This window comes from Delphinapterus leucas, chromosome 15, assembly GCF_059928025.1.
Source record: "Delphinapterus leucas isolate spDelLeu-1000000601 "Yukka" chromosome 15, BTC_Dleu_Yukka2, whole genome shotgun sequence".
NCBI classification, from domain to species: Eukaryota; Metazoa; Chordata; class Mammalia; order Artiodactyla; family Monodontidae; genus Delphinapterus; species Delphinapterus leucas.
Window position 1 is genome coordinate 37934903 of NC_143143.1, and position 22815 is coordinate 37957717.

The 22815-nt window shown below is 62.6% G+C and overlaps 1 protein-coding gene and 1 long non-coding RNA gene across 6 annotated transcripts in view; one reads left to right on the forward strand and one right to left on the reverse strand.

Annotated features, from left to right (window-relative positions):
- On the reverse strand, positions 1-21412 carry CAPN15 (calpain 15). Of its 5 annotated transcripts, none has more exons than XM_022594342.3 (13): positions 20951-21408; positions 12862-13156; positions 5873-7298; positions 4880-5088; positions 4608-4791; positions 4305-4528; positions 3427-3552; positions 3203-3355; positions 2695-2856; positions 2366-2523; positions 2033-2199; positions 1777-1955; positions 1-1695 (listed from the first exon to the last, which is right to left on the reverse strand). In XM_022594342.3, the coding sequence occupies exons 2-13, from the start codon at positions 13041-13043 to the stop codon at positions 1518-1520; spliced, it is 3348 nt and encodes a 1115-aa protein (XP_022450050.1). In that variant the 5' UTR covers positions 13044-13156; positions 20951-21408; the 3' UTR covers positions 1-1517. The 5 variants fall into 5 exon arrangements, with proteins under 5 accessions (XP_022450050.1, XP_022450048.1, XP_022450052.1 ...); XM_022594340.3 differs by having other exon boundaries at positions 2366-2592; positions 20951-21407; XM_022594343.3 differs by having other exon boundaries at positions 1574-1691; positions 2366-2592; positions 20951-21409.
- Positions 21264-22815, forward strand: part of LOC149747441 (uncharacterized) — an 11995-nt gene continuing 10443 nt past the window's right edge. The window contains exon 1 of the long non-coding RNA XR_016387854.1: positions 21264-21491. This is a non-coding gene — a long non-coding RNA (uncharacterized LOC149747441). The remainder of the gene's footprint in view (positions 21492-22815) is intronic.

Below are 22815 nucleotides of genomic sequence, written 5' to 3' on the forward strand. Positions count from 1 at the left end.
TTACAAAACAAAACATTTTTATTTGGTCCATCGGAGCCTGAGTCTGGAAACACCCATGGAGAATCATCCTACAGGGATGGTACTGACGACTGATAAAATAGTCTCTGTGTCAGAAGAGCTGCCGTATGTACAGGGTTAAAAATACTCACAGCTCAGAGTAAAAGGAGAATAGAAAGGAGGCCCAAAGGGGAGTCTAGTGCTTCTGGGTGCTTCTCCAGGTGTAAACCCACCCGCCTACAAGTCCCACGGGAAGCGAGGGGCCACAGACTGGGCCACCTGCTGCCTGGGGGCTGCAGGACAGTGAGGCCAGGCGGCCCAGGAAGCCGGCCTCAGTCATCCTCAGGCAGACACAGAACTCAGGGCTGAGCAGCCACAGGGAGGACGCTGGGCTTCTGAGGTGTGGAGGGGCTGGGAAGGGCCACACCCTGCATGTGCCTGGACAGGGCTGGCCAAGGATTTCTCCTGGACTGTTCCTCCCAGCAGAGGTCAGGTGGTGCTGAGGACAAACCCCCTCACCAAGCACAGGGCTGGGCCTGGGCTCAGGACCACCTGACCCACTGCCCCAACCCCAGCCTGGGGCATGGCTTCGATCCTGGCTGGCGCTCCAGGAATTGCATAGTGTCCCTCCCCACCACTGCTTGAGCCCATGGTCGCCAGGCACCTGCCTCCTGGGACACTGCTGGGACTCCAGGAACCACTGCTTGCCTCATGAGGGCTTGGGGGGAGATGGGACCTAGGGGCAAACTGCGGAGAAAAGGCTCCTGACCTCGTGCCCCACAAAGGGGGTGGGTCCCTGCTCTCACCTGGGGTTCTGGCCTGACCCCACAAGGGGAGGTGGTCCCTGCTCTCACCTGGGGTCCTGGCCTGACCCCACAAGGGGGGTGGTCCCTGCTCACCCCAGGGTCCTGGCCTCTGGCCCCCCAAAATGGGGGTGGTCCCTGCTCTCATCCTGGGGTCCTGGCCTGACCCCATAAGGGTAGGTGGTCCCTGCTCACCCCAGGGTCCTGGCCTCTGGCCCCCCAAAATGGGGGTGGTCCCTGCTCTCATCCTGGGGTCCTGGCCTGACCCCATAAGGGTAGGTGGTCCCTGCTCACCCCAGGGTCCTGTTCTCTGACCCCTCAAAACAGGGGCGGTCCCTGCTCCTACGCTGGGGTCCTGGCCTCTGACCCCCCAGATTTGTTTTTGTGAATGGAGCTCTTTGCTGCCAGGCAGGAGGCCCCAGGCCATGGGAAGGGGCAGCCTTACCTTGGCCCTGGCAATCTGGGCCAGACCTCAAGGTGGGCTGGTCAGAGGAGCTGGCACACAGCTCCCTCGAGCTAGAGGCCGCTTCGAGGTATTCTGCTTGGTGGCTATGAGGCCCTGGGTAGGAGGGAGGGGCAGGAAGGAAGGCCCAGGGGAAGCTGCGCCATGCCGCTGGCGCTCCCGGGGTGGGGGTCCTGAGATTCTGGTTCAAGCAGCCTGTGTTGGGGTCTTCCTCGTAAAGTGCATGTGGGGGCAGGCAGGTGGGGGCAGGGTGGTCACAGCGGCCGGGGCCCATGCAGGCCAGCGACCTCAGGCGTGAGTGGGGGGCTGTGGCTGCCCTTGGAGGCCGTCCAGTCACTGAGGAAGGCCTGGGCCGCCTTGCGGTGCGCCAGGCGGTGGGTGATGGAGAAGCCGGCATTGCCCTCCAGCTGGGACAGGATCACCAGGACCTGCCTGGGGGAGGGGGGCCGATGAGGGCCTGTGGAGGCTGGGGGCCGTGGGGCGGTGGGGTGGTGGTGGTGCGGGGGTGCCCACCTGTGCAGGGGCGGCACACTGTCCTGGGTGCGCAGGCTGCCACGCGTGGACACCACGTTGAAGCTGTCTGAGCAGTCGCACTGCACGTGCAGGTAAGACTTGGGGTGCCGGTTCTCCACCACCACGATGAGCCCTGCCCAGCCGTGCGTCAGGTAGTAGCAGGTCATGCCCTCGCGTCCCTGGGTGCAGGTAGTGCAGGGGTTGGTGGGTGGGCAGCCGCCTCCCTCCCCCTCCCCCCCCCCGGACCCACGCCCACCTCGTGCCGCTCGCCCCTGCTCTCCGTGAGCAGGATGATGGCGTCTGCCAGCGTGGTCGGCTGGGCCTCCACGGGCTCCACCATGACGAGTCTTGAGCTGTACACGGCCAGCACGTGGCCGGGCGGCTCCGGGGTGCCGCGTGGGACCCCCACTGAGGGGCCGGAGACTGTGGGGGGCACTGGGTGAGGAGAGCGGGCAGACATCCCCGCTGGGTGCAGGCAGGGCTGTGCTGGTGTGGCAGGGCGGTTACCCTGCGGAGCGGCCAGAAGGCATGGGTGGGGGTCCATGCTGGGCCGGGGTGGGGGTTGTGTGGGCGGGCGTGGGTCGCTCACCCTGTGCGGCTGGTGGGCCCGGTGTAGGGCCCCAGTGGTTGAAGGCACAGCACACCACGGCGTACTCGCCGGGCTCCAGCATCACGTCGCAGTTGACAAACTTCTTGACTGCACGCTTGCTGTGGGCCAGCAGGCGGCCCAGGCTCAGGCGGCCACCACTGCCGAAGGAAGCCCGGAACACCAAGACGCACAGGTCCAGGAGGTGGCTGTCCACCGAGTCCGTGCGCCTGCGGTGGCCCGCAGGGGTCACGGGTGGCCAGGCCCTGCCCAGCTGTCCTGCCCCTTCCACCCCGGCCAGGCCCCACCCCTGCCGCCCGGCCCCCACCCACCTGCTGCCCTCCTGGAAGAGGGCGAACTCCAGGGACGCGCGCTCCAGCACCGTGAGGGCCGTCACACCCACCGGCCCGCTGGCCGAGCTGGGGAAGCAGCCCTGCACCCGTGCCTCCTGCCAGTCCGAGTGCACCTTGCAGATGTCCACGGAGTCAAAGTACCTGGGCAGCGAGAGGACAGCCCTGCTGAGCAGCCCCCACCCTCGCCCCGGACACGGCGCCCGTCCCTGGGCAGGGTAACCCCAGCAGGCATCCTGCCCATCGGGATCTCTTGGGATCAGTGTCCCAGAAGCCCTGGTCTTGGCTATTGCCGGTGGACACCACCAGGGGGCGTCAGGCCATAAGGCTGACCCACAGACAGAGCCCTGGCAGAAACACCCCCACCCTGTGCTGACCCGAATTCCAGGATGGACCAGGCCTCTGGTTGGCAGGAAGGACACTGCATACACTGGGGCGAGCAGGGCAGCCATGGGGCCTACACTGGACGTGGCTGCCCAGCGTCCAGTACCTGATGAAGTCGCTGTACTCCATCCAGAAGACGCCTTCGCTGCTGCCGTGCGGCATGAGCTCGCTCCGCAGATGCCCTGGCCAGTGCGGCCACTCGTCCGACCAGCTGCCGTTCCAGGAGAAGCGGCCCCACGGGTTACGAAGGCGCAAGAGCCTGCGGACCACAGGGTTGAAGGCCACTCTCATGCCCCCACGCCCCTGCCACATCCACACGCCCACACTTACCTGGAGCCCTGGACATCACGGACGTCCAGGATGGAGTAGGCGTGGCGGGGGCGCAGGCCCAGGCTCTCGTAGGCAGCATCGTCCACCTTCATGTTGCCTCCCCCACAGGAGGCGCCCATGAGGAATCTGTGCAGGCAGAGCAGCCCCGCTGACCAGGGAGCCCCTCAGTAACGGGCCTTAATGATGGGGGAGGGGGGGTGGGCTCACACTCCAGGGGACCCCTGTCGGCCCAGACCTGCCTCCGGGGAGGTGCAGCACGAGATAGGGGACCCTCCCTGCCTCTGGGAGACCCACGTGAGACACATGGGACTCAGGAAGTGCTGGCCCAAGAGCTCAGAGGGCTTGGGCTGGGGGACAGGCAGACCCAGGGCCTTCGGAGGCCTGGTGAGGCCGGCTGATCCTGCCAGCTCAGGGCTGCGGCTCCCTGAGGGGTGGGGCCACCTAACTGCCCAGCAACAGCTGAGTGCAAGGGTCCTAGCACCAATGAGCTGTCTCTCCCAGGCCTGGGGTCAAGGACCCTCCCCAGACACTGGCCAATGCGTGCTGGGGCTCAGAAGTCCCCCGACTCCCCCCACCTGTCTGCCCCGGCTGCTGCCGCCAGGTGCCTCTGTGGGGCTCACTCCACACAGTTCCACAAGGACGCTGATGGCCATCACCGGCCCAAGTCAGGACAGGGCCTTCAAGGTACAGGCCAACGGACAGCATCCTGCCTGCTGCTACCCTGCCAGGGCAGGTGGGACGGCCAGTGCAACACGGGAGCCAGGCTCCAGCTGGGGTCAGCCCATGCCCGAGATATCTTGTGAGACGTGGTACAGGTCAGAGGGCGCTGGCCCTGCCTCTCCCACTACTCCATGCCCCAGCATGGCCGCCCCTCTTACCCAGCCTCCTTAGAACTCAGCATTTTGGCCCAGATGAGGTCAGTGTCAACTGGTTCCTCGCGGGGGTTCGTGGAGCTGACCTGCAAGGCCAAGCTCTCACAGGGGGCGCCGGTGAGTGTGGCCAGGCCCTCGATGGCGCGCCCGGCCTGAAGGGCAAAGTAGGAGCCGTGCAGCTTGGCCAGAGCCTTCTCGATGAGGGCCACCCACAGCTGCTTGCGCTGAGCCTGCAGGGGGGGCTGGAGTTGTGAGGCCTGCTGCCACCCGGCCCATGCCTGCCGCCCACCCCGCGCCCGCCGGCGCCACCTGGGAAAAGAGGAGGAAGCCGGCCTCGTCGCAGGGCAGCATGTCGTCCACCAGCACCGTTGTCCATGTGCCATCCTTGCAGAGCCGCACCTGGTAGGCGCCCTCTGCACACAGGCTGCGTGTGACCATCACCCGCTCGACCAGGTCCGGCCGCTCGGCCAGCACTGCCAGCGCACTCAGGAACCTGCGTGAGGTCGGGGCTCACGGAGAACACGGCCTGCCTGCCTGCCGCCCACTGGCAGCCCACCCCTGAGTGGGTGCCCCAAACTCACCAGCAGTTCCCCAGGAGCCCCTGAAGGATGTCTGAGGGCCGGAGAGTGTGGAATACGGACCATGAGGTACTGTGGTCCCTGAACACGGAGCAGTTGATCTCGTGGGGCCTCAGCCACTGTCGCACACGCTGCTGGACGCTGTCGCCCGCGGGGAAGCCCACAGACTTAGGTCCAGGGGGGAAGCTGTCATCCACAAAGTTCACGCCATTCTGCAGAGACCATGGCCACAGGCTCAGGTCAGGCTGGACCCACTGCCCAAGAGAGCACCCTGCTGCCTGAGCCCCAGAGGAAGAGGTGGGCACATGTGTAGCCCCCTGACCCCTGTGGATGGCTTGGCCGGGCAACAGGTCAGTGGGAAGTATGTGAGCCCCAGGGAGAGGGTGCAGTGCCCAGCCTGTAGGCTACGTGGTGGGCATGGGTCACAGGGAGCCTGGGTGGCCTCCCTGCACAGCCCACTGCACCGAAGGCCCCAGGAAGAAAAGTGGGGGGACCTGACAGGGGCAGGGCAGCCAGAACACAAGCTCATGGATGGGCTGCCAGCAGTGACAGAGGGTAGCAGCATGAGGGGGGACGGACACCCTCTCCAGGTGCCCCTGGGGGTGGGTGATGCCCTGGGCTCAGCCCTCCTGCAGCTCCAAGGGAAGAAGGCATGAAGGGGCACCCCAACCCTGAGTTTCAGCAGGGTTTCTGCGGCTGCGGGAAGCACCAGGCCTGCCTGTTGGCGTGAAGCCGCTACCTGTCCCCACCTCCCTGTGGGGCCACCATCTGCAGGAACTCACAGCGGGGCTGAGGGGTCAGGACCACGGAATGTGGGGTCATGGACCCTTGTGGACACAGCGAGAAGGGCCCAGCACACTCAGGCGGGCAGTGACCTGGTGGCCCCACCCAAGTTCAGGGCCAGCCAGTGCTCTGAGCTTTGGGAAGAGAGTCCCACCCTCCCCCAAGCTGGAGAAGAGACAGTGGGGAAGGACAGACGATGCAGAGGGGCCTCACCTCCCGGCAGAAGGCCACAATGTTCTCCCATAGGGCCTTGGCCTCGCCCTCGTCCGTCTGCCGCCGCTTCTCCACGTGCATGCTCTCCCTGCGTCTCAGGGGCGCTGTGCCCCGGCGCTGGGTCACCAGGAGCTGGGGGGTGTGGCAGGCGGCACAGTGCTTGGCTCGGGGCGTGTTGAGTAGGGTGCAGGCAGGGCAAGCCCACTGGCCCAGGCGCTCAGACAGTGCTGTGGGAAAGAGGTGGCCAGCCTTGTGGGCCAAGCAGGGCCCGGGCTTGTCCGCGCTGCAGTCGGGGCATCGGGTGGGAGGCTCGCCGTGCTCCTGGAAGCCATGCAGCTTGGAGCAGCCGCACGCCGTGCAGCGGGAGGCAGCTGTGGGGTTCCTGAGCGTGCACTTGGCACACGACCAGGTAGTGAAGTCAGGGCTGGAGGGGCTAGCGGGCGTGTAGCGCACGGTGTCGCCGGCCAGGTCAATGACGTCGCTGCCCGGTGTGGTGCCAGCCTCACAGTGGGCAGGGCTGGCGGGACCAGGTGGGCGCAGCGTGGTGCCACCCTCAGCTGCCTCTTCCTCCAGGAAGCTCAGCCGCTTGCCCGACAGTAGCTCCGCCAGGCGGGAGGCCCCAGCCGCGGTCCGCCCCAGGCCCTGGGGGGGCCCCTTGGAGCTGGCAGAGGGTGAGGGCTGGGTGGTCTCAGGCACCGGTGGCTGCAGCTGGGGGGGCACCTCGCGGCGGCTGCGAGGCACAGGGTTGTTCTGGAGGGTAGGCGAGAAGGGGCTGAAGGGTGGCCCCCGGGGGGGCTCCTGGTCTGCAGCAGAGGGAGGGTTGGCATCAGCGCCTTCCCCAGGCTGGGGCGGGGCAGGCATGACGGGGAAGCCTGCGGGAGCCACGACTTCTGGGACCACCAGGGCCTCGGGAGGAATCCTGGGCAGCGAGAGTTTCCGCGGCCCCCCACAGGCCGAGCAGGAGCTGGCCACTGGCGTGTTGTGCAGTGTGCAGCGCTGGCAGGCCCAGCCACTCCCAGTTGCGGCCGCGCCCCCCTCTTCCCCCTCCACCTCCTCCGGCCGCCCCCCAGCTGGCTCCATGGCCGCCAGCCCTGCCGTCTGTGCAGGCCCTGCCTCCTCCCCGCAGCTGCCCTTGGGCTCCGGCAGGACCCCGTTGATGACGGGTAGCAGGGAGGCCCCGGGGACGGGCTCGGGGGCAAAGCCGCACACTTCGCAGGCCCCCCTGCCCAGGAGGTTGCGGAATGTGCAACGGGTGCAGGGCCACTTCTGTTCCTCCACGCTGAGCCGCAGGATCTGGTCGAGGTCAGGCTTGTGCCGTGGGGCCTCGCAGATGGAGCACTGGCGCTGGCCGGCCGGGTTCAGGAAGGTGCAGCGTGCGCAGGACCACTCCCCGACCGCAGCCATGGGCCCGGGCGAGTGTGTGTGGCTGCAAGGGAAGGCCGCGGTCAGTGATTTCTGACAAGGGTGTCAAGATTATTCAATGGGGCACAGACAGTCTTTTCAATCAGTGGTGCTGGGAAAGCTGGGTTGAAATGCTAAAGAATGAGCCAGAGCCTTACCTCATGCCATATTCAACAATTAACTCAAAATGGATCAATGACCTAAATGTAAGAACGAAATCTGTAAAACTCTTCGAAGAAGAAAATGTGAGTAAATCTTCATGACCTTGGATTTGGCAACGTATTCTTAGATATGACACCCAAAGTACAGGCAAACAAAGGGGGAAAAAAAGAACTTCATCAAAATTAACAACTTCCGTGCTTCAAAGGACACCATGAAGAAAGTGAAAAGATAACCTACAGGAGAAAATATATGCCCATCATCTATTTCTGATCAGGGTCTAGCATCCAAAATATATAAAAAGTTCTTATAACTACACAACAAACAACCTGTTTTTAAAAATGGGCAGATATGGGGACTTCCCTGGTGGTCCAGTGGTTAAGACTCCGTGCTCCCAATGCAGGGAACTGGAGTTTGATCCCTGGTTGGGGAACTAGATCCCGCACGCCACAACTAAAAGATCCCACATGCTGCAACTAAGACCCAGCACGGCCAAATAAGTAAATAAGTATTATTAAAAAAATGGGCAGAGGACTTGAGAAGACTCCCCCAGAGATACACAAAAAGCCCATGAAAAGATGCTCAGTACCAGCAGCCATCAGGAAAATGCAAATCAAACTACTACAAGGTACCACCTCACACCCAACAGGGCAGACGGTAACAGCACTGGTGAGGATCTGGAGAAACCACAGGCCTTCCCTACGTTGCTGGTGGGAATGTAAAATATTACAGTTGCTTTGGAAAAGTGTGACGGTTCCTCAAAAAGTTAAACAGACTTACCACAATTGTGACCCTGCTATTCCACCCCTAGGTATATGCTCAAAGAATTGAAAACTGGTGCTTTTCACAAACACACATCCACACATGTTCATGGCAGACCTGCTTACAACAGTCAAAAAGTGTAAACAACCCAAGTATCCATCAATGAATAAATGGATAAACGAAACATGGAATATCATTCAGCAACCAAGAAGAACGAAGCACCAACACACAACACCAACGAGCCCCGAAAGACACAAGAGGCCACACGTGGTGTGATTCCATCCACAGGAAATGTTCCGGACGGGCAAACCCAAAGGCAGAGAGGAGCCTGATGGTTCCTGGGGGCTGAGGAGCGGGGTGGGAGCAGGGCTCTGGGAGCCTCTGGGGTGGGCAGAGCTGGCCCCGCAACCCACCTCTTGAGGACTAACCCGGGTGCGAGGGGTGTCCACACTCCACACACACACAGTCTCCTACCCTGACCGTAGCTGCTCTGCTTGGCAGAAAAGTCAACTGTTCTTCATAACAAGTCATGAAGTTTGTGCTTCTTATGGTATGTTTGTGCCAAATCCTTCAGGAAGAAAGAAAACTTCCCTCTTCAAAAAAAAACAAACAAGGGACTTCCCTGGTGGTGCAGTGGTTAAGACTCCACACTTCCAATACAGGGGGCCTGGGTTCGATCCCTGGTGAGGGAACTAGATCCCACATGCCGCAACTAAAGATCCGCATGCCTCAATTAAAGATCCCGCATGCCGCAACTAAAAGATCCCACATGTCGTAACTAAGACCCAGCTCAGCCAAATAAATAAATATTAAAAAAAAAAAACAAAAAATGTCCCCCGAGCAGCGCGACTGTTCCTTGGCCCAGAGCAAACTGTGAAGCCGCCTTCTCGGGCATGTGGCTGAGACTCACAGGCTGCCCACAGCACCCAAGTGGGTGGATGGGCCCTGGGGCGACCAGCACGGGGGTGGGGCCTGGCCAGGTCAGCTTTGGCCTTGTCTTCTGCACTACCAAAAGCCTAAGAAATCTGCCTGGAGATGACTGGAGCCTCCCCTGCTGCTCCCCACTGACAGAAGGGCCCACGGTCAAGGCGTGGGCACATGTGTGCCCACACAGACACACACGTGCACACACACGCTGGGTCCCGGGCAGCCTCCACATGGGCCCCAGGCTCAGAGGATGGTCTTTTGCCCTGGGTGCCCCACCTGGCCTGCAGAGCTGGTCTGACCCTTTGTGGACCACCTGCTCCTAGCAGAGGGGTGTCCAGGGAGAAGACTCGGGCTCCCACCCCCAGCACAGGACAGGTGGGCCTGGGGCCCTCCTAGGACACACCTGCCCTCAGCTCCAGGCCCCTGGTGGTCCCAGACATGCTGAGAAGACACAGGATGGGGAGAGAGCCCAAGTCCCACCCACTCTCATGACCGAACAGCTGGCCAGTCCCTTGGCCGGATGAACATGAGGCCACACCCAGGACACACAGCAGGTGACACCTGGAGGCGGTGGGAGCTATGCTCCCTCAGGGACACCTGTGGCCCGCACCTCAGTCCGCACCTCAGCGTCACCACGTGGGCGGAGATGAAGTGGCTCTGGGGTCAGCGACCAGGTGTCCAGAGGAGCCCTGGGCCTTTGCCCCACCCCCTCAACTACCCTGCTCCGGTCTCCACACACAGGGTCACCCTCACGGCCACCCTGATGCGCTGCGGGCCCAGGACCTGGATCCCTAGAGTGTCCGAGGTGAGGCCAGAGCACCAGACAAAGCCTGGAAGTCGGAGACCAGCATACTGAACTCCAGGACACGGGTGTTACTCCGCACGACAGGAAGGCCAGCCAAGTGGGAAACGGACACCAAATACCTGGCTTTGCCCTCAATTCTCTGGGGCTGCAACACTCAGCTCCAATTCAAAAGGGAGGTGATGGAAGGGCCTGGGACACGCAGGGTCTGCAGGAGCCTGGGGACGGCATTTTCCTCCACAAAAAAGCTGAGAGGACTAAGTATTGCCCCCACTCAAGGACCTTGCTCGGTCAGGCCAGCAGACCCAAGCCCAGGCTCCCAGGCAGGATGTCGCCACCTGACCCCTTGCTGGTTCTGAGGTGCACGTGGGCCCCTCCCTGTAAGGTCATCCTCAGCCAGCCTTGGGCTGTCCTCTCCGCCTCTGTGTACCCAGGGGAGGCCCGAGCTCATAGGTGGTGGATGCCCGTTACTCCTCAAGGCCTCGCAGCTCCTGGCCTGGCTTGGTGGTGGGTGTCATGCCCAGACCTGGAGGCTCTTCAGTGAAGGGTGGGCTGCGTGCGGCGGGTGTCCGCACGATGCCCGGGGCCCATGAGAGCAGGGGAAGAGTCAGCCGGACCGTCCGCACGTGCATGTCCACGTGTCCAGGTATGGGTGTGGGGAGGGGTCCTGGCAGCCGACCTTTCTGCCCCTCTTCCTGCATCTGTGGCGCCTAGGCCCCTGCGCCGCTCCTTCTAGTGTCCATGCTGGGTGTCTGGATTCCTCAAGGTCACTGGCAGCTCTTCCCACAACTTGCTCCCAGGGGCAGACAGTACCTGCCTGGAGTGCCAGGCCGGATGCGCCAGCCTGCGGAGAGGCCTGGCGGGAGGCCAGAGAGTGAGAGAGGGCGCTGCCCGCCCAGGCCGCTCGCTGGTCAGTGTGAGCCAAGATCCAACAGGCACACACGCGCTGGGGCACAGGGTCGCCACCTCTACTGCTCGCTGCAGCCCCCCCGCCCCCCGCCCCAGTAATTCTACCCCTGGCGATTTATCCTGAGGACATAAATACGCAGAAATAAAATGACACGTGTGCATGGAGAAAGGCGTGAAGAGGTGCACCAGCCACTGGGGATAAGCTGATGAAACAAGCATGAGCGACCACCTCAAACCGCCAGGAGGCCAGGATCAGAACCGTGGGCAGTAACAGCATTGGGAGGGTTGGGAGAAAACAGAACCCTCCCTGCCCGGCTGGTGGGGATGGGAAACACTGCAGCCACTGTGGAAAACAGCCTGGCCGTTTCTCAGAAAGTTAAACATAAACTTACAATAAACACGAGCAACTCACTTCTATGTATCTACCCAAGAGAAGTGAAAACACACGTCCATGCAAAAACCGGTACACAAATGTTCACGGCAGCAGATTCATAAAATCCATGGGCAAAGAACCCAAATGTCTATCAACTAATAAGCAGATAAACTCCACACAGTGGAGCATCATTCAGCCATAAAAGAAGTGAAGCACTGATACTACACCGTGGATGAGCCCAGAGAACACAATGCTCGGTGAGAGAAGCAAACACAAAGGTATGATTCCCTTGACGTAAAATGTCCACTTTTGGTCTCTGTGGCAAATCCACAAAGACCAAAAGTGGATGAGTGATTTCCAGGGGGTGGGAGGTGACTGCAGATGGGCAGGAGATGGGGTCTCGGAGATGCTGTGAAACTGGATTGTGCTGATGGCTGCACAACCGCACACATGGACTAAAACCACTGAGCCACACGCTTAGGAGCGGAGGATCTGGCGGTAGGTTACGTTACACCCCAATAAAACGCGTCACTGATACAGTAACAAGTGAACTGAGGCGATTTGCTAACTCCTGGTGCCTGCCACCATCTGCTTCCCAGCACATCCGCCTGGACCTCAAGCCCTCATGACTCCATCCACTAAGGGTAACTCAGACAAGACCACTCATACTACCCCTGAAGCCTCCCAGGAGGCGGGTCCTGCTCCCACACGCCTGCTGGCCACCTAGACGGTGAGCCCAGGACATGCATGGGGCCCACAGACACCAGGAAACTGTCCTGCACAAGTGAGCTGTGTCTGAGAGAAGTGACAGCCAAGGGCGGCTGGCAGGGGCCTCCGGGAGATGGAGGAGGGTGTCTGCTACCCACTAAGCCCAGGCGTGGGGGCCCAGGAGAGTGAGGCTACCTCTGGCCGGAGGTCCATGGACCCTGAGTGTCTGCTGTGCACCAGGTACCTCTCCCTCCAGTGAGGCCACAGGACGGGGCAAAGGCAGGGGCGTCAGTGTGTGCGTGGCTGACGTTGGAGCCCAACCCACCCAGACGTGAGCAGTGGGCACAGTGCCCGGGCTGCCCCACGCCCGTCACCCCAGCACCCCAAGGGGAAGCTCTCCAGGTGATCCAGGACAGCCTGGGTGGGTCTGAGTGCAGCCACGGCTGCAGCTGGCGGGAGCTGGCGTGTGCAGCCTTGCCAGCGGGGACCCACGCCCCCCCTCTGCTCCCTTGCAGGCAGCCACATCAGCGCAGGGTACCACGCACGGGTGGGGGGCCAGGGAAGTGCCCCCCAAATCCCATGGGAAGCAAGCCAGCATTCTCGGTGCATGCTGTGCCCCTGCCCCTCCCCACCCAGCAAGAAGCTCCAGCTCCAGCAGACAAGCAAGCCCCTGGGCTCAAGGTGGGCTGCAAGGTCCCGTCCCAACCACCTCTGACCAGCCAGGCGAGACCTGAAGCCCGGCTCCAGGAGGGGCCAGCATCCCGGGACTTCTCTACTGAGTGAGCAACCCCAGAGCCTCTCAGGTGTCTGGGGGCATATGAGTTGCCAGAGGACCCTAAGGAACAGGGACCCCACTTCTCTGAAAGTCCCTCTGCCGAGGAAGGGGCACCTGACAGCAGCACCCGCCCCGCAGGGTCCCTTGGGGCCACGCCGTCTCCACCTTCTTACCTTCGGGCCCGGGGGCGTGGGGGCTGGTGCTGTCGGGTGACCAGGGTGTCACCCCAGACAGGCCCCCCAGGGCTGCTCCTACACCAGCCGGCCGCTGCCGGGGGCCCTGGGTAGGGCAGTCCCCTGGGGAAGCCGTGGTCCGACTCGGTCTCAGTGGCCAGCGAGGAGGCGGAGCTCCCCATGGCCCCTGCGACAGTGGCCACGCTGAGAGCCGGGCCTGGTCACATGTGGCCGGCGGCGGCTGGCGAGGTGGAGCATGGAGGAGGGCACCCACGCAGGAGACAGGGCGGCCGGGCTGGTCCGAGTCACACAACAACAACAGAAATGACACAGAGAATAGAGAGAGAAGAGACAGCGTGATTCACAGGCACCAAGCCCCCAGGAGCCCAGGGAGGTTCCCAGCACACAAGTGGCCTTGGGGTGGCAAAGGAGAGCCCAAAGTAGGGGTCCCCACAGCCAGGGTCCCGACAGGGCTGCAGCCCCGGCGCACAGCTCGCCTCCACCCTGGAGTGGCACCCCCCTCTCTGCTCCCACAGGGGAGGAGCGGCTGTGCCACGGTCGCTGGCCAAAAGGGTATCAGCCTTAAAAGAAAGGATTTAGGGGATATTTAGGCAGAGAAAAGAAAAACAAGGGAAGAGAGCCCAGCGAGGCAGGCGAGCCCTGGCAGGACGGCCTCTGGGAGGGGCACTGGGCAGCGTCCAAAGTCACAGGGAGGTGCAGTCACCACCATGGCCTTTCCGGAGGGACAGCTCCCTCCACCCAGAGATGGGTGACCAGGGAGGGACCTGGGAGGCTGCCCGCCTTCCAGGGGGAGGCCAATGGGCCCAAGATCATCCGCCCTGAAATGGGAGGCCAGGTGCATCTCATTTCAAATAAGGCGAGTTCCAGTCAGGTTCAGGGAAGATGCCTGGGCCGGGCTCTGGGCCAAGGTGGGCGTCCAATTGGCTTTTTGGCCAAAGAGGTGACCAGCAGCCCTGCCCCCACCCCCAGGTCCACCGTCACCCAATGACACCCTTCTCCCAGCTTCCAAACAAGTCCCTTGGACACAGGGGCCAGCAGCAGGGGTGGAAACGGTGGACGCATCCTTGCACAAAGGCAGGCTGGAGGGCGCCCAGGCCTCTGAAGCACTGGTCCATGCTGCGTCCAGGGGACACGGGTGGGGATGCCCACACCTGAGTGGCTAGCAGCACACGCAGCTCTGGAGGCTGAAGGGGTGGGAGAAGTCTGGGCCCCTGCCCCATAACAGCTTCAGTCAGACCAGCCGAGTCCCCTGTAGCAATGCTGTTCACCTGGACCCATTCCTCCAAGGGACATGGACAGGATAGAGCAGCGTAGGGCCCGAAAGGCCTGGAGATTCTGAAAGTCACTTACCACTCAGGCCTCCCCTGCTCAGTATGACCAGAGCCGATGGTGGGGGCAGAGGCCCCAGCGGCCTTTAAAGCCGACACTGCCCACTTGGACCCTGAAGGAAGGGCTGAGGCTCCTGCCGACAGGAGTGCCGTCCAGTGGGAGCATCACACGAGCCTCAAGTGTCATTTCTAACCCTCCGACAGCCACAAAAGAAAGGCAGGACAGGTAAACGGAATCTCTGTACCATATGTTACATCACCCAACACGTCCAATGTGCTGCCAGGTCAGTTTGGAATCAGGATGAAACCCGTGTGAACCACGTACCACCTATGTTGAGTTGAGGTCCTTCCTCTACTGTGGTTGATGCTCACCTCCACGAAGATGGGCCACACTCCAGGGGCAGCAGCCGTGGTTGCCCAAGGTTTCCGTACTGGGCTGTGCTAGAGCACACTCCCAGTGGTCACGTCCACCTCGAGCAGGGTCACTCAAGACACCTGCCTCTCCCATGATTATGAGTCGGACACTGCAACAACTAGAACAGCCCCCAGGCTCCTGAATCCCACTCCACATAGGAACCCTTCGTGGGAAAAGAGCCTAAGCGTTTCTGACACTCCCCTTTCACAGCCAAATCCTGAGCAGGTGAGGGCTTGAGCTGAAGCTGAGCCCAGTGAAAGGTGTCCCTGGAGCAAGACTACTCAAGCCTGGGTCCAGGCCAGTGTCCACTGTGAGAGCAAAGGACGGGGGGGAGGGTAGACAGTCCACCCGCAGCCAGGTCAGGGCTGGCATCACGTGTGCCTGATGCAGGTAGAGCCGAGGGAAGAGTGAGGACACAGCCCTGGACCTCCCGGGGGCCTGTGGGCCTGGCTCGCTGGGAGGAAGGAGCACCAAGGTCCTGTGAGGACCCGCCTGCTCTTCACCGACACTCTTAGCCTCAGGGGACTGAGCGCTCAGGCCTGTCACAGACACTTGGGGTACCACATGTGAACAGCACACGAGGCACCAAGCAGGGCCAGCTCTGCACCCAAGCCCGGCAGCAGCTGTACCCCACGTGCCAGCCTCCCGACACACCTTCAGGAAACTCTGACCCTGCAATCAAGAGGGTTGGGGGAGGGTGACCTGGAAGGGCCTCTCTGGGGAGTTCTGGGGATGGCAGCACCAACACCCCCACACCCTGCTCGGCCCGCCGGGGTGATGGGGAGCCCTGGCTGCCTGGCCCAGGCCCTGTGCTCCCGCCCTGAGTCAGGTCCTTTCATCCATGCCTTCCTGCATCCTTCACTCACTCACCAGCGCCCAGGCCGCCTGGGCTCCAACGGCACTGCCCAGGGCCGCTCCCTGGCTGCTCTGTCTCAGGAACAATGCAATATAATCGCGTCTCCCAGCAGAAGCCTGGGCTCAGACGCTGGCAATGCCAGCCTCCCGAGGGCCCGAAGGGTGGGTGTGCCTATCCCACCGCCCAGACCAAGCCAGTGCCTCCTTGCCCTTGTTCGGGAACTGCTGCCCTAGATCTGAGTGGGATGGTGGCCTAGATCTGGCCTCAGGGAAGGGCAGGCACAGGGTTATGGCAGCCCCCCACCTGGCGTTACCAGCACTCCCCAGCGGCTGGGGACAGCAGGGGACCCTCCCCCAGAGTGACAAGAGCATGAAGGGCCGGACGAGGGTGAAGCCTCCTCAGGACCCTGCGTGGGACGCGCCTGTCTTGGTGGTGGCAAGCCGGGTCCCGGGGGTGACACCCCACGGCCTCACCCAGCTCACCTCGTCCCACTGCCCATAGGGCACTTCCCACGGTGGGTTACCCGACTGAGGACTAGGGCTGAGCCAACACCTGGCAGAGGCTGAACCCCAGGTCCAGGGCGGGGAGGCACGGGATCCTTACTCCCTGTACCCCCAATGCTCCGGGGGCTCCCGCGAGTCCTGCGGGCATCAGCACAGACTGCCCCCGCTAGCCTGCGGGGCACACACACAGGGCACCAGAGTCCCTTGGGACAGCCAGGCTCTGCGGACACGGGCCGCCTGATGATGCTTCCACACGCGTGTACACGCTTCGCCCAGCCGTGTTCACAGTGTACGTGCCCCACGCCTGGCTGGTTTGCCATGTGCCAACTGCACACCACCTCCCACTCAGGGCCCCGGGCGCAAGTCTCGTTAAATCTCATCTCGTAACAATGGTGCTTTCACAACTGCAGCAACCCCAACAGGCCGCCCAAAACCAGCCCAGACGGGGCATGGAGGGAGAGCAGCCATGAGGGGACCCCAGGCTTTCCCAGGGCATTGCTCCCTGTGCCCGGGTGCCCCAGCTGCACCCACCAGACGTGAAGCCTGGTACTCCTGCCTGAGGGAGGGACAGGCCAGGACAGTGAATGAACCCACCTACATCCCTTCCAGAAACCAGGCTGGGACACCCCCCCCCACATGCCAGGAGGCCCCTGTCCCAGCATGGGTGGGACAGCATCCTCCCACAGTCACCCTCGAGGGGTCAGGCACCCATATCAGCAGTTCATGGGCCCAAACCCACAAGGTGGGAGGGCAGTGGGGTGGACAGTTAGGGGCTGGGCCACTGGGGACGTGGTGCCTCTACCTGGGGAGCACCAAAGGGACAGCAGACACAGTCCAGGAGACATGTTTGCCTTGCGGTGTGCCCAGAATGCTGGGACCACAGCCCCAAGCTTCAGGGGCATGGCGGCCTGCAGGGCTGTGAGGAGCAGGGTTCTGAGGGGGGTGCCCACTCGGCTCCACTGCAGCCGGACAAATCCACGGTGCTCGTGCCTGGGCTCTGCCTTGGGAGGTGAGGCTTCGTGGCAGGTCTGCCAAGAGCACATCCACCCAGAGGGCATGCCTTGTCCCTCTCTTGGAAGGGTCTGGACTCTGGGTCTGAAGCCCCAGCCCCCAGGCTTATCGGCAGGAGCCAGAGTCCATCAGAGAGTGGTGTCGACCGACCAGGGCCAACCCCGAGGCAAAGGTCACACAGAGGCCGCCCCACCTCCGCTGCCCCAGGGAAACACTCCCATGGGAAGTGGCCGGGGACTATGTCCCTTTAGAAGCTGCATCTGTCCCTCACCCAGAGGGTGGAGGCCCCAGGGGTATGGCCTGACTCAGCTGCTCCTCGCTACCTGGTCCAAGGCCACAACTACCTCTAGGCCAGCCAGGGCCATAGGGAACAAGGCCTCCCTCAGCCTGGCTCTGCCCATGGCTGGGGCCACCAGGGAAAGGTGCCCAGGTGGGGCAGGGCTCTGGGCAAGCAGCCAGTAGCCATTGAGACTCATCTGGACCCAGGTCCTGGCACCATCTGGCCACTCCAACTGCCCACAGGGCACATGTCCCCCTGCCAGTCCTTTCTAGGAGTGCTGTGAGGCCCAGATGTCCCCCCCCCCCGAAGCCAGGCCAGAACCCCACAACAGCATCGTCGACCTCTGAGAGGAGACTGTGGAGGTTCTGCTGAAAATTGCTATCAACGCCCCTAAGAACCAGGCCTAGGAACAAAATGGTAACGAGCACTCCCTGTCATCCAACTTGGGGAGAAATGCTGGAGCCCCAGATCCCTGCCTGCACACACTCTAAGGTGGCCGCTCTGCTGGCGTTTCTGGACTTCTCTGCTTGTCCAGCACCTCAGCCCTGAGGCATCCAGCCACAGGTCAGTACTGGTCACATAAACGACCAGCAGGTGTCAGGTGGGATTTGCTCTGCTTCTAGGGCCCCTGCTTTCTGGGGAGGGAGGAGCGGAGACAGGCCCCTCAAAATCAAACCCATGTGTGAGGGGCAGCTCGCCAGCACGGAGGCTGAAGGACAAGCTGCGGGGGTCTGGGCTGCCTCCCAGAAGGGGACAGGGTCATGGCGTGTCTTGTGTCTTTTGAGTTGTACCTGCCTCAGTCGTACGTCGTGGAAAAGGAAGTGATTGTCAGGGGATCAGGGGTGCCACCAAGATCTCGTTTCTAGTTCACTTTCTAGTTTGGCACTTGGTTTTGGCACATTTCTGTTCGCCAAGTGGCAGCAGGAGCAGCCCTGGCCCAGGCAGCCCAGTGACCTCGGGCCTTGAGGGTGGCAGAGCCACCTCACAGTGAGGGCACTGGAGCCTCCAGCTCACCCCAAAGGGAGGCACCTTTTCAGGAGCTGCAGGGCCTCCAAACACGCGGCCTTTCCCCTTCCGTGGGGGGAGGGGCAGGAGGTTCTAGCAGTGTGGATGTGGGGGGGCCGGGTGTGGGAGGACTTCCCCTGCCCTGGCCTTTGGCCAAGACGACCCAGAGGAGCAGAAGCCATGGATGCCTTCCTCAGGACAAAGACACCATGACTCTCGTCAACAGCAGCTATCAACCTATTTTCCTTCTGATATTCTGCAGCACCAACCAGGCATGTCCCCCAGCCTGGCCACCAGGGAAAGGGGGAAGCAGACAGCAGGGTGTGGATCAGGTGCTCAAGTGAGATGGTGCTGCCAGGACAGGCAGTGAGGCCATGTGTCCCACTCGGTCTTGTGCGAGTCCACCCTGGGTGCCCCAGACAAGTCCTTACTGGAGGGACAGCACATCCCGCAGGCATCGGGAGGCCCCATGCTGCTCTCCCACAGCCCCTGGCTCCCTGCACTGTCCTGGCAGCACCAGCACAGCCATCTGCAGAGTGACCCAGGATGACAGGGTGTGGCTGGGCAGGTCTCCAAGCCGAAACTCCACCCACAGCCTCCTTCCAGCTCATTCAAAGAAGGTGGAGGCCAGTGACCCTTCCTCATCCATGAGAGGCTGAGAGGGGCCATTCTGGATGCCTCCCCGTCCAACCCCGGAGCTCCCCTCCGAGTTTAGAGCTGGGTCACCAGAGCTGCCTGCCAGCGAGCAGCTGACAGAGGATGCTCGCTGACCACCCTGCCCTTGGTGCAAATGGGGCAGTGCTGGGCACAGGGGGAGCCGGAGACAGCCAAAGGGATACCACAGGCCTGCTAGGCATTCTTGGCAGAGCGGGGCAGGGGGTGGGGGGGAGTGGTCCCTGCCTGTGAACTTGGCAGAAGGGATTAGGCAAGAGAGACACAACCATATTCCTGCTTTGGGATGCTCCTGTGGGTGCCGGGTGGGAGGGCCTGAGGCAGTCCAGGCAAAAGAGCAGGGTGAGGAGCCAACTGACCCGGAGGCCACGGAGCACCCTTGGTCAGGGTGTGGGCCACACCACTTAGGCTCTTCACCAACCAGCTCAGGCCGGTGAAAACATTTGTGGTTTCAGAGAATTTTTAGGACAGCAGAGTCCTTCCCAACTCCATGTATAAAAAACAAACCGTCAGTGGTGGAAGGAAGAGGCTGAAAGGCGTCCTCGTGGATCAGAGACCTGGATGTGCAGCCCCATCCAACCCTCCCCAACAGCCACGGCTGCCCCTCAGCCTCGGCCTCCGGGTCTGTAAAGTGGGGCTTAGTAGAGTGCTACCTGAGAGACAGGGGCCCAGAGAATTTCATGCAGGGCCTGAGAGCAAGGAGTTTCAGCAAAGTTACCCTGTCAAGAAGGGCAGAGGGGTTTGGAACCATCCTCCAGATGCAGGATCGGAGGGCCCAGCCACTTCCTGCTCTCAGAGCCCCGGGGCTCAAAGCAGAGACACAAGATCCGAGACCGAAGGTGCCTGTCTAAAGCTGTGCAATCACTGAGCTTTGGGCCCAGCGGGGCTTAAGCCTGGCTCTCAGTAGGTCACGAGATCACCAGCCTGGCTGCTCAGGGGAAGCAGCTCTATAGAGTTTCAGATGCAGAAGAAAAGAGGGGTGCTTGTCCTGGGAGCAGAACGACCTGAGAAGAAGTAAGAGGAGCTCAACACCAGGGCCAGGCTCAGCTGGCCTCTCCAAGACCTGCTCCCACCAGCCAGGCTGCAGAGTAGTGGCTCTTAGGCTCCCCGTCCATCTGGGGCCCTCCTTCTGCAACTTGGGCCAGGGAAACACTACCTCTCTCCCCACATTTGAGGAAAGCACTCAGAAGTGGAAGGATCGACTTACCCCCTCCCCCCAGCCTCTGGGGGCGGGAAGGTGATTACCGGCATCCTCCTAACAGTGGTTCACACAGCCCCCCAGACCCAGGCAGAGGGAGGAGCTCAGGGATCTCCAAAGGAGGGGCTCCCAGAAAGAGCTCAGAACTACCAAGCACCCAGCTGAGCCCGTTTCCCTCACAGGACGCCATGGCTCCGAGCCACAGGACCCCAAACTCCCAGGCCTGGCCTCACTGGGGTCCTGCTGCCTGGAGTCCGGTCACAAATTCCTGTGTGTTAAGGGGTCCCGAGAGCCAGCCCAGTCAGGGCCACTTGACAACACAACAAGGCTGCACTGGTCAGGATCAGAAGGGCCCCTCCTGTGGGCAACAGGAAGAGCTGGGTCGGCCGGCAGCCTAGCAAACATTCTCAGGGCCACCATAGGTAACTTTTCGGTTCGCTCCGCCAGCAATAGAGGGACGGGAGGAGGAAATGTGGTTGGTGGCCAGTGGGCACACAGGGCGCGCCTGCTCCCCCACTCCACGGGGCCGCCCCGGGATACATCCCCTAACGTCGCCGGGGCCGAGACACTGCCCGGAGGTAAGGGCACTCAAGGGCAGGAGGGGCTGAGGCCGCCTCCCGTGTCCTTAGCACCCCGGGCTGGTCTCCCCCTGCTCGAGGTCCCGCCGGCTCCCCTCTCCAGCAGCGCCCCCAGCCCGGCCGGTACCGGCCAAAGCCCAGGAGGTGCCGCCCGTCGACCACGGCCCCTCGGGGGTCCAGGCCGCGCCCCCGGCCCTGGCCTGGCCCAGGAGCGGGACTCACCTCCGCAAACCCGCGGCGCCTCCTCAGTCCCTGCGGCCCGGGCTCGCTCGCCTGCGCCGGCCGGCCCACAACTTGTTCTCGGAGGGCGGGCGGGCCCTCTGCCGCCGGCGCGCTGCCCCGACGGCCTCCCGCGCTGAGTGACGGAGCGGGCAAGCGCACCGACCCGGCCCGACCCGTCCCGCGCAGCGCCCTGCGCCGCCTCCGTAGCGTAGCGCCCTGCCGGGGCCCCGCGGCTACGGCGCGCCCGGGGCGCACGCGGCGCTGTGAATCCCTCTCCCGGACTACCACTCCCACAAGGCGGCGCGGCGCGCGAGGCAGGCCGGGAGGCGGAGTCCGGGGCGATGGCCAGTAGCCGCCTCTACCGGCGCTCTCCGACTTCCCGGGGCGCCCAGGGAGGTGGCCGAGCCCGGTCCCGGGCGGCGCTCCGTGCTGAAGGAGGCCCCGACGGGACCGGAACTACAACTCCCAGAATGCCCCGCTTGGAGGAAAGGGGCGGGACCTCCAGCCCTCCCCGGTCACGGCGCTTCCGGTTGCCGTGCAGGTAGGCGCGGGGCTGCGCCCGCTGACCTTTCTTGGGCCCCTGAGGTCTGCGGTGTCCGCACACCTGCCACCTCCCTTACGGGGTCCTTCTGGGCTTGTCTGCTTCCTCGGGTCCCCGCAAAGGCTTCATGGTCCGAAGCTCCGGTTCGCTGGGACCGACCTGGGCTGACCCAAGGCCGTGCCACTCAGTGTGACTTGGGCACGTTGCTTGTCTGAGCCCCAGTTTCTCCTCGGCCACCGGGGAAACCAGCACCCCCGCGCCGCTGGGAGGACGGAGGGAGGCGCAGTCCGGCGCCTGGCAGGAAGGAAGCCGGTGTGGTGAGCGGGGGGCCTCTGAGCAGAATCCGCCCCCATTCGCAAAGAGCCTCCTCAGGGGCGGCCGCTCCCTGTCCTTTGGGCAGCCGGAGGTCCCTCTGTCGCCTAGAGGCTGTGGAGGCAGCAGGACCTGCTGAAAGCGCTTTGGTGTCAGCGGTTTACCAGGCACAACCGAAGCACGGAGAAGCCACAGCGGGGAGTGGGGATGCTGAGGGCGGAGCTCCAGGGACCCTGGTATTCAGGGGCGCGTGGGGATCCTGAGAAGGCACGGCCCATGCAGGAGACACGGAAGCAAGGTCCCTAAGCTAAGACAGATTTAAGGAGAGTGGTTGTGGTCCAGTTCTGCCTCCAGATGGAGAGGAGTTTTGCAAGGGGAGGTTAGGTAATGTTTGCTCCAGCGTCCAGTCAGTAGGACCTTCAGGGACGGCGCTCAATGCTCCTGGAAAACCTCCATCTTATTCTCCAGGTGCTGCAGCCAGGACACCCACGTCCCAATCATAGGTGCTTGGGCTCAGACAGCCGAGACAGAGCTGCTTCCTGAGTGCCTCTGGGGACTCAGCCCACTTCCAGCTTCCTCACTTGCACGAAGGTGACAATGACAGGCCTCTGACCAAGGCCTGGTGGCTGCAGAATCACTAGAGAATGGAGTTAAGGGCCGACTCCTAGTGGTGGCTCAGTGACCACAAGTCCCTTTCCTTCCCAGCCCCCTTCCGTCTGCACTGCCTGGGGTGATTGGGCCAGAACCGGTGTCCACAGCCCTATAACCTCCCAACAAGAAAAACAGCCGAAGTTGAGGCTGGTGACCTGATAGCTGAGGTTCCTGCCAGTTCACTGCAGGGTTTTGCAGAGCCAGTCCCTACGTGGGGGTGGGGAGAGAGCAGGAGCATCCCAGCTCTCCCCAGTAAGGGGCCAAGGCCTGCTGTCACAGGGAGAAAGCCCAGTCACCAGAAGAGGGCCTCAGGAGGATTCTTCAAGACTGTCCCAGGAGAGAACTGGAAGGAACAGGTTTC